This window comes from Ammospiza caudacuta, chromosome 3 (genome assembly GCF_027887145.1).
Source record: "Ammospiza caudacuta isolate bAmmCau1 chromosome 3, bAmmCau1.pri, whole genome shotgun sequence".
Lineage (NCBI taxonomy): Eukaryota > Metazoa > Chordata > Aves > Passeriformes > Passerellidae > Ammospiza > Ammospiza caudacuta.
Genome location: NC_080595.1, coordinates 114773153 through 114784099, shown reverse-complemented (window position 1 = coordinate 114784099; position 10947 = coordinate 114773153). Strand labels below are relative to the sequence as shown.

The 10947-nt window shown below is 49.2% G+C and overlaps 1 protein-coding gene across 1 annotated transcript; it reads right to left on the bottom strand.

The window, feature by feature from the left end:
* Positions 1-1463: 1463 nt before the first annotated feature.
* Positions 1464-3554, bottom strand: LOC131556252 (gallinacin-13-like). Its single transcript, XM_058802721.1, has 2 exons — positions 3494-3554; positions 1464-1730 (listed from the first exon to the last, which is right to left on the bottom strand). Exons 1-2 carry the CDS (start codon positions 3552-3554, stop codon positions 1609-1611), a joined length of 183 nt encoding a protein of 60 aa, XP_058658704.1. The 3' UTR covers positions 1464-1608.
* Positions 3555-10947: the final 7393 nt, after the last annotated feature.

Genomic DNA, 10947 nt, shown 5'->3' with positions numbered 1-10947 from the left:
GCTGGAAGTGAACTTGGCCTTGGCTCATTCCCACTCTTAATTCTACTCAGTAAATCAGCTTATGCAGGACAAGAGGCAGTGATACCCCTCGGGTGATATTGGGGTAGAGTTTGGAATCACTTGCACTATTAAAGTAAGATTTCACCTGGGAATGGCTCCATGCAGGGCAGATGCAGAGCCCACCACACTCCCTGTGAGACCAAGTGAATTGTTTGAATTGTTCTCCCTATGGGGATTTCTCAGCCTTACTCACCTTTACCTCCTCACAGAGGTGGATCACAGAATCATGGAATGGTTTGGGTTGGAAGGAAGCTTTAAGGGTCATTTATTCCAGCACTCCTGGAATGAGCAGGGACATCTTCCAAGGAGATCAGGTTGGATAACCTGAGTCACACACCCAGGTTCACCTTCTTGCTGTAGGAGAGGAAGAGTGGAAGAGGTTCTACAGTGACTTCTGAGAGAAGTTTGATAAGAGAATCCATGTTTACCCCTGAAAGAATTTTCTACCAAAGTCGTTGACATAGAAACCAAGAAAGAAAGAAGGATAAATAAGAGAAACCTGCAACTGCCTGTTCCAATGAGCACTTTCTTTGTCTTTCATGAGCAATGACTAAAGTGAAAACTTATGAGTTTTGTAAGAATGCATAAAAAGCATGCATCAGTTTGAAGCCTTCTGAAAATGGAGTGTGTTGCTTTGTATTGTTTTCACCTCAACTACAATAAGGAAGAGTAACTTCTGGAGGGAAAACCATACCTCTGTCTTGGATCCATCCCCTTGAAGAGGATGAATCCTGCCATGGCCTCTTCTGAGCAGAGCTAGAAATTGAGGTTGTTAAAGGCAATGACTGAGACAGAGGTGGAGGAATGGGTCCAAAGAGAGGTTTCATAACTGCTTGGACCAGCCCAGCAGATCCCTCTCTTGCTGTCACTCTGGAAGGACACTCCTTGTCCCTACACCACTGTTGCAGACATCTTTTATGAAAAATCCTTTCCTTAGGATTTTTCCTCCTGAGAAGCTGAGAGGCCTCAGGAACAAAATGTAAACAATGGTTATCTGCTGCTGTGGAATGCAACAGGTGGATCTGTGATTGGTCACATAGAGTTATTTCTAATTAATGGCCAATCACAGTCAGCTGGCTCGGACAGAGAGTCCAAGACAGACCCTTTGTTATCATTCCTTCTTTTTCTATTCTTAGCCAGCCTTCTGATGAAATCCTTTCTTCTATTCTTTTAGTATAGTTTTAATATAATATATATAATAAAATAATAAATCAAGCCTTCTGAAACATGGAGTCAGATCCTCGTCTCTTCCCTCATCCTAAGACCCCTGTGAACACAGTCACACACCACATCTGCCACCTTTGTGCAGACAATCTGGATCCCCCAGTGTACCTCCAGCACCATCAACCCCTGAGTGCCAGGCAGGGAGCTCCATCTGAGGGGGAAACACGGATCCAGCAGGACACAGCAAACCCAGAGGTTTATTGGTGGCGGACAAACCGAGCTGCACGTGGAGGTGCCTGAGGGCAGGCTCTGTGTACAGTTCTGGCTGCAGGATCGCTGTGCTGGCTCTCCTGGGGCTGTCACAGCCTCCTGGGGTGGCCGCTGTCACCGGCAGCAGCGCAGGCGGCCGCTGCTGCAGCTCCCTTCCCAGCGCTCCATGTGGAAGCACAGCCTCCGGCAGTGGCCACGGCTGTTCCTGCACTGCTGCGTGTCTGAAAGGCCTCTGGCTGCTGGGGAAAGAGGAGAGGACACCTGGTGAGGAGAGCTGGAACCTACTCAGAGCTCTAAAACCTACTGGGAACTCCACTGGTGCTGGTGGCTGAGCAATGGGATGCTCTCAGCTGGCAGCAGGGAAATTCAGGTGGTTCCATGGTGATGATCAGATGTGCTTGGGAGGAGCTTCTCCATCCAGCAAGCACTGGGAGTCTCCTAAAGACTGGCCTGGGAGAGACAGCCAGGTTTGGGTTGGCTGTGTCAGGTTGGGTGAGTTAGGTGAGGCTGGACAGCATCAAAAGACAGAGGAGGGCCTTTTGGACCACTTGTTTTACCTGTTGTTTCCTTTTGAGGTTTTTTGGCTTGGTGTTTTGGGGTTTTTGTTTGCTTGGGTTTTTCAAATCTTTTGCTTTTGTTTTGATTAAAAAGGCATGTGCTGCTTCTCTTTAGACACAGCAGAAACACCAAATTTGGGGGTTCTGGAGGGTCCACCACCACCAGTGGGGTGGGCAAACCCTTCTCTCTCCCTTCGTTGTCCCCAGGACTTGGGTTACATAAATGACAAGATAAGCAGGCTAAGCAAGTAATTATCCTCTTCTTTGTTATCAGGTTTGCCTTCTGCAAAAGTATATCACCAAAGTCCTGCTAAGATCAGAGTGACCTTACACCTGAATGAAACCCAAATCTCTGACATGTATACAAACAGACAGCAAAAAATGCCAAGTCATGGAATAAATTTCTATCAAACCAGAATCCCAGAAGAAAACAAACAAACAAACAAACAAAAATTATCTGCCTTTCCTTCTTCTTTTCCCCCTGAAAGATAGTTTTGATTTTATAGAATCAAAGATACACAGAATGATTTGTGTTGGAATGGACATTAAAGACCATCTACTTCCAACCTCCTGCCATGGGCAGGGACACCTCCCACTATCCCAGGCTGATCCAAGCCCCATCCAACCTTGCTCTGAATACTTCCAGGGATGGAGAGTCCACACCCTCTTTGGGCAACCTGTGCTAGGGCCTCACCACCCTCACAGCCAAGAATTCCTTCCCAATATCTAATTTACACCTACCCTCCTTCAGCTTAAGACCATTCCCCCTTGTCCTGTCCCTCCAAGCCCTTATCCCCAGTCCCTCTCCAGTTCTCCTGGAGCCCCTTTAGGCTCTGAAAGGGGCTCTAAGTTCTTCCTGGAGCTTTCTCCAGGTGAGCACCCCCAGCTCTTCCAGCCTGGTTCCAGAGCAGAGGGGCTCCAGCCCTTGGAGCATCTCTGTGGCCTCCTCTGGACTTGCCCCATCAGATTCTGATGCTGGGGATCCCAAATCTAGAGGCAGCTTTGCAGGTGGGATCTTACCAGAGCAGATCAGAGGGTGAAAATCACCTCCCTCAAGCTTCTGGCCACACTTGCATCTTCCTGCATTTGCCACACCTGTATTCCACTCATGGAGAATTTAATGGGATTCTCCTTGTTTGGTGGAGGATGAGGCTTTTATCCTGGTCAGGAGCAAAGCTCAGGTTCCTGGCTTAGGCTCAGCATTTCTGGGTGAGTTTTGAGGGTGCAGAGAAGAGGGGATGCACAATCCATGAACTCAGGACAGCTGCCTCCAGGAACTTCATGGAGAACCATCCCAGGAGAAATTTTTTCCTTGGAACCACGAGTTAGCTCAGCCTTGACCTGGGGGCCCTGTCTTGTCCTCTTCTACCTCAGAAGAGCCGGAACCTGCCTTTTCTCTCTCCACAGTCCTGCAGGAAGCCCTGTGAGGATTTTGTCCTTACCCGGAGTGCCCTGGAGGAGGAGAACGACAAGGACTGCCAGGAGCAGCTGGAGAACCCTCATGGCTCGGTGTGGGTGGAGGTTCCACCCCCAGGAGGAGTGAAGGGCCCTAAAGAGAGGAATAATAGGGAAATTCTGGATTTATAGAGGCCAGGGAGAGGGTTGTGTAATTTTCCTGGAGTGGAGGGAACTTTGTCAACCTCAGGTGCATTTCAACATGACGGCAAACAGTTGCACGGGGTCTGCCTGCTCTCAGTCACATCGTGTTACAGACAGAAAGGGAAAATAAAGGAAAAAAAATAGAGGGAAAAAGACCAAAAAGTGAGGGGGGAAATCAGGGTTTTGTTGACAATTACACTGAGCACTGGGGAGGCTGCTACTGCTTGCTGCTGGAGACAGGATGTTGGGACTGACCCAGTCTGGCTCTGCGTGTGTAGGCTTGAGCATGTGATGTTAAAATCCAGTCCAAGTGTTTGCAGTATCAAAATGTTGTGTTATGATTTGGTTTTGTGGTTTTTTTTTTTTTTTTTTATATTTCCAGCTCTCACTCTCTGTGTTTAGCACTGACACAGTCAAGTATGAAAAAATCCAGAGTCTCCTCCACTCCCCAACACACAGAGCTGGCTTGAAAATAATGGGATCCTTAAAGAAATCATGGATCTGCTTCAATTTCCCAACTTACAGGCTGCAGAGAGGATGCTTGCCAAGGTTTTGTTTACAGCTGCCAAGAAAAAAAAGGCAATTTAATATTTTATTCATTTATGTACTCATTCAAGGGGAAAGCTGGGATACCTCCCTGCAATACATTAGGAAAGCAGGTGGATTATAGCTCTCCCAGGGATCCTGGCAGGCTCTCAGGTTTGTACCAGTTCTCCAGGTCAGTTCCAGGAAATCAGTAGAGGTGAGACCTGCATTTCAACTTGGGAAAACAACACAAAGCAAACAATGAACAGGAATGTCCCCCAGCCAAGAACAAATGGAGGAAGAGGAAATAGAAACTTTATAAAGGTTTTTCCTACAGTAGTGATGCAGCGGAGGCCATCACCAAGTCTTCCCTTTTCCCTTCAGAAGTCGCCTCAATGGATTTTTCTTTGCAGACTGGATGCCAGGGGGTGCTGGATAATGCAAACCCCATGTCCTTCAGGCTGCTTGAACAGAACAAGGATCACCTTCGTCAAACAGTGCAGATAAAGGGGCCTTCACCAGCTGGACTTTGGAGTAGGGAACACCGAGCTCTTAGGAAGGGTGAGCTGCAAACTGGCCAGGCATAGCCTGGGAAGGGAGATGGACTTTGGAACACACCTGGGGGAGAGCTGGATGCAGGGATGTGTGTGAGTTTCTGGAAAAGGCAATAGCCCACCCTGTGCCTCTGAGGATTGGCATCTCCAATTTGAGAGATGGTGCAGTGGGATTTTGTGGAATTTTGGAATCATAGAATGGTTTGAGTTGGAAGGGACCTAAAAGCCCATCCAGTTCCACCCCCTGCCATGGGCAGGGACACCTTCCACTATCTCAGGCTGCTCCAAGCCCTGTCCAATCTGGCCCTGGGCACTTCCAGGGATCCAGAGACAGCCACAGCTTCTCTGCGTAACCTCTGCCAGGGCCTCCCCACCCTCTCAGGGAAGAAGCTCCAAAGCAAAGAATTTGGGCAGAGCTCATCCAGCAGAAAGGAGACAGCAGTCCTTGAGCTGCAGTCCAAGCAGGAAGGAATGTGTGGATGCTCCTGTGAGTGTCCTGCTCTGAGTGTGTGACATACAGTGTCTGAACATGTGTGTGCAGATGGTTTGGTGCTCTCCAGAGAGGATGTGGAGCATGGGGCCAGGGTACCACGTGGCCACGGTGTTCCCAATGTTGGATGGCAAAGGTCCAGGTGTTTGTTTGTCTCCAGCTCAGCTGCTCTCCCGTGCTGGGAGCAGCACCACTGCAGAGGGGGATTTGTGCCTGGAGCTGTTTGGATGCTGCAGGCTCCATGGGGACCAGGCTGCATCCTCTGCACCACTACGCTGCAGAACATGCCTTGGGAAAGAAATCCAGGACTATCCAATACCAACAAAAACCAGATTTCCTCCAGAAATCAGGGGCAGGAAACTTCTGTCCCATGGGCAACTGCTTGTACAACAGCTGGTCTGGCTCCCCTTGGCATGGTCCTGCTGCTGTGTTGGCCCCAGCCTCTGGTGAGCCCACTGGGGCTGGCCCAGCAGCCTCCCAGCCTCCCCTGCTCCCCAACCTGCCAGCAGATGTCTTTTCTCAGAGCTCACCATGCACAAAGGCTGATCTGTGCTCAGACACGTGGAACAGGAATGGGCTCCTGGGTGCTTGAGAGGTTTTGGGGCTGGGAGGAGCTGAATCAATCTATATCTGCTCCCTGGCCCCAAATGGGAGGGATGTTTCCACTGACTTCATTGCCTTCAGGCCGGGACCTGAGCAGGCTGATTTTTAAATGCATCTGGGATAAGTTCTTATTTTAAATGCAAACTGGGATAAGGTTTTGCCAGCAGGAGCAATTCCTGAAGTGAATAAACCCTTTTGCCAGCTTGTGATGCCACCTCCTACGCCCAATCCCACTGACAGCATTTTGCCAAACAAGCAAGCACTGATAGAACCCTGCAATTCAACCTGTGAAGAAATTATTGTGGGCTCAGCTCTGGGCTCAGATCTGGGCTCAGCCCTAGCCCAGAAACCCTCCATGGCTCTCTTTCCAGACACTCTTCATGGCCTTCTCAGAACTCTCTTCAACAGGTCCATGTCTGTCTCAAGTAGAGGCCCCAGAGCTGGACACTGCAAGAAATTATGGTTTTTGCCCCACAGAAAATGGCCAGAGCACACCTTGTGCAAACAACTTCTCCTTTCCAGTGCAGGGCCACATCCAGGTGTGAATTTTTGATCATTCCTGGCATGTGCCCACCTCCAAACCGTGCCAAGGAACAGAGGGGAAAACAGTTCATTTTCTGGCAGCACATTTGAGCAGCCATTGACTTCTGAGCCTCATGTGATTTGGTTTACTCGTGTAGGAGCAGCCTCAGTATCGTGGCCTGTCTTATCTCCCCAGCATACCCTGGAGCTGGGCTGTGCTCAGGTGATTCCTTTCACCCCACAGGACTGGGAAGAGCTCCAGGTGAGAGGGTGGAATGTTGGAATGTGACCCCTTTTCTCTTTATGTAGGAAGATCTGGGCACGCAGGGGGTTGCACTGGTTTGTGTGGCAGGGATGTGAGGGACACCCTGGATCCAAGGGGCTGCCCACGGCTGTGGCACCTCAGCTTCCCCAAGCAGGAGCCCACCCAGCCCCATCCTGCTCCTGACTGCACATCGCAGGGACGTTTTTAGGGCAGGAGAGGAGGATTTGGCTCTCTCTGCCAAACAAACACTGGCCTATTGCGTGGGAACAGCAAACAAATCCTGCTGAGGGAATTCATGCCATGCTTTGATGGACTGAAATCCCCAGTTATGCAGGAGGGTTGTGCTGGCTGACAGAGCTGGCACGAGGGTAGAGCTCTGTCCTGCCTCTGTGTGGCTGCAGAGATCCCAAATAAACATCCCAAAATGTCTGGATGATTTTTGCATCTTCTTTAGGTATAGGTGTGCTGAGGTAGTACTAAAGAACCCTTTTCTCTATCAGGCACAGACAGCTGGAGTTCAAAGCTCAATCAATAATTTCTTACTAAATGGCAGGGTGTGGGAACTGGATGATCTTTAAGGTCCCTTCCAACCCAAACCATCCTGGGATTCTGTGATGATTTTATGATTCTTCCTCCTCCCCAGGGTTACAGGGTACTCCAGCTAGGGTTTGATTAATCTGAGCAGCATTCCCTGTGATACACTTACACCAAAGCAGCTCATGCTGCTGTTCAAGCAACTCCCTGTCACCCTGATTTTTTAAGATTTTCTAAGCACTCTGAAGTTTACATTCTTGTAACAAACTTTCTCACACACTTTCTGTTAATAGCTTATTGTTTTGCATTCTTTTATGGAGGAGGAGAAATTTGATGGGCTGTTGGTTTGTCCAGTGTCATTGGAGAGGTGGCACTGTCACCTTCCAATCCACTGTCACTTTTGGAAATCTATAAATGTTAGAGTCAGAAAATGAACTTCCCTTTTTACCTTAAGAACAGCAGTGTGTCCGTGTTGTGTTGTTTCATTCATATAGTGACAACTCCCCATGAGCTGAGCTGGCTGCTTTGCCCAGGTGAGTTCAGGGGTAAAGAAACTACATCAAGAAAGAGTTTTACAAAGTCTGGAAGTGCCATTCATCCACCCTGTCCTTGGTGGTTTCTCTCTCCTCCCTCTCTGTGAGACTGGAAGGGAATTCAGTTCATCTTATCCATTGGGCAGAAATAATGATGGATTTTTGTTTTTTTTTTCTGGGTTTTTTATGTGTTTTTTTTTGTGTGTGTGTGTGTGTGTGTGTGTGTGTGTGTGTGTGTGTGTGTGTGTATGGTTTTTGTTTGTTTGTTTGTTTGGGGTTTTTGGGTTTTTTGTTTGTTTGTTTTTGTTTTGTTTTGTTTTTTTGGGTTTTTTTGTTGTTGTTGTTGTTGGGTTGTGATTTGGTGGTTTTTAAGGTTATTTCCATCCAGATCAGCAAACAAGGGAACACACAGCAGTGGGACAGCAGGATCATGACTGTGAGCATGCCCATTAGCACCAGAGGGACAATATTCCCTATAAACTGAGCTTTTCCACCTTTTCTGGTGGACTGGCCAGTAGGTCTGAAACACATCAGGGTCAGGATGCCCAGTGATTATGAGAGAAACCTGCAAGAGGTGAGCTGCAAGAGCCCACTCCTCACTTTCCTGGAAAACCAGGCTGTAACCAGGATGGCTAAGCATTCCCAGATGAGGGCCAGGAACAATGAACCCCGTGGATGAATGTGAGAAATAAACTGTTTGCTTTGGAGAGGTGCCTTGATCCCAAGCCCTTCCTGTGCTGTCCTCGTCCATCCCTGTGCGTCAGAGGCATGGGCTGGACACGGGCAGGAATTTGCCTCTGGATTCAGCCCTGTCCCTCTTTTCAGGGCTGGAACAATGAACTCTGTGGATGAATGTGAGAAATAAACTGATTTGGAGAGGTGCCTTGATCCCAAGCCCTCCCCGTGCTGTCCTCGTCCATCCGCGTGCGTCAGAGGCACGGGCAGGACACGGGCAGTAATTTGCCTCTGGATTCAGTTCTGTCCCTCTTTTCAGAATCAATTCCCAATCCAACAGCCTGCTCTGGGTTGTCTGGCTCTCCTGAGGGTTCATCCAGCTGCAGGAGAGCACTGGCATCACTGGAGTGCCAGTGATGACTCGAGGAGAGTAACTGGGCCGGTCATCAGTGAATGGAGACTCTTGGATAAATGGAGGCTCTTGGATGAACTGAGGCTCTTGGATGAATGAATTGTCATCCCTCTGGCAGTGGGGCCTGACCCTGCTGAGGTCAGAGGGAATTTTCCTGTTTGATTCATCAGAACAAGAATTTCATCTCCCAGAGAGGACTTTTCCCTGGCTCTGTCTGACCAGCGCCTCAGCTGGTGACACAGCTCTCTGATTACATCATTGTTTCCTTGCTTTCACAGAAATTATTGACCCAGAGAGAAATATTTTACCTGGAAAGGGAGACCAGGAGCTGACAAAGGCAGGGAAGTGTCAGAATTTTGTGTTGAAAAGACACAGAAGGGCTGAGAGGGGATTTGGACAGAAAATGAATTTAGGCAGAGGGAGCTCATAGGAAGAAAACTGTGAGGGACAAAAAGACTGATTTCCTTAGGGCTGGATGACCAAAAGGGAAAGGAGTTGCAGTCTGGAGAGGGTAGCCAGTCAGGACACAGATTTCAGATCTCCTCCCCACCATGTTTAAAATAAGTAAATCTGGGATTTAGGGAAAAAAATCGTTCACTGTGAGGGTGGAGAGGCCCTGGCACAGGGTGCCCAGAGAAGCTGTGGCTGCCCCAGGATCCCTGGAAGTGTCCAAGGCCAGGCTGGACAGGGCTTGGAGCAACCTGGGATAGTGGAAGGTGTCCCTGCCCATGGCAATGAGATGATCTTTAATGTCCCTTCCAATCCAATCCATTCTGGGATTCCATGACTGCCTTGAGAACCTGGCACAGCCTGGAAAAGAGAAGTGGATGGGGGTGGATCCTGCCTGAGAAGCACAGACCACACTCACCTTTATGTCAAACCAGGTGCCTTTTGCACCAAAAGTGATGCCAAAACGACTTTCCCCATTGCAGCTCTTTTGTCTGGGAAGGGAAATAAAGGCACAGAATCCCCCTGGTGTTCCTGGGAGGTGAGGAATGCTGTGGCCACTCCTGCTCAGTGCCATCCCACCACTGGCAGCGTTGCTGACTCACAGGTGGGCACTTTCTGCTTTGTTAAACCTCAGGTTTATTGGTTTCAGGTAAAGCAGAAAGGCAATTTTTCACCTGGGCATGTCAGATAACAATAAGAGTCCCCAAAGGACCACAGATATGAGTGGCCCCAGTTTGTTCTTGTCACACAATGTTCCCTAAAAAGTTACAGCAAAACCAAAGTGTTCAGGAGTCCATGAGTGAATCCACAGCCACAGAAACCACAAAATCTCCTTCCCAGCAGCTGCTCATGCCGTGCCAGTGGAGCCTGCAGCTCTCCATGTGCTGCAGGGGCTCCTCTGGAAACCTTCAGCTCTCTGTGGCAGCAGGTGACAGATTTTTGCAGCAGAGAATGACAGGTTCAAAGCAGAACTGAGCCAGGTATTCACCAGAAGCACAGCTTCCCACTCTGCACAGGCCCCCTCGGTGGTTACAGCTGTCAGGTCCATGGGCATCTCCTGGACAAGGGAGCAGCAAATTCATGGATAAAATTAGTGGGGTTCCTTTTTTCCATGTTCCCAGCCAGCCAAGAGAGCCTGGGCACCTTGAGCACACCCAGGGACAGGTTCAGATATCCCTGTTAGAAATCCCAAGCTGCTGAGCCAACCTCCCTCAGGGAATGTTTTATCATGGAGTTGTTTTTGCAGGATGTTGGCAAAGGCTGTGCATGGGAGGTCAGAGGGGCTGTCCTCTCCCTGCCAAGGAGGCAACTGCAGCCTGAGAAAAGGCAGGAACATTTTCCCAGAGCACAGGGCTTCTCCTAACTCAGTGTGTGCCCCATTTTCACAGCCTCCTCCCTGCTCATTTTTTTGTATTCCCCCAAGGGATTAAATAATGAATTTTCCCAAAGTACCTCACCCACTCTCTCACCCAAAAAACCTTTCCTCAGTACCTATGACACAGTAAAGAAAGATTATCCCTGTTCCCAGATATCCTGTTCACCACCCCAGGCCCTTCCTGGTCTTACCGTGCTGGGTCAGGGACATGACTATGAAAACAAGCACGAGGATCCCCATTCCTTTGGCTCTGCTGGAAAATCCCAGGGCTGGGAGTGACATTTCACAGGAGCCTCTGTGTGCTGCTGGCATGCTGGATGGCATCCTGGAAGAGGGGAGGAGTAGGCAGGAGTTAATTA

Coding starts and splice junctions, on each gene's coding strand:
- LOC131556252 (XM_058802721.1), bottom strand. CDS start 3,554: ATGAGGGTTCTCCAGCTGCTCCTGGCAGTCCTTGTCGTTCTCCTCCTC. Junction 1,731..3,493: donor CCTCCTCCAGGGCACTCCGG/GTAAGGACAAAA, acceptor TTTCCCCAGCAG/CCAGAGGCCTTTCAGACACG.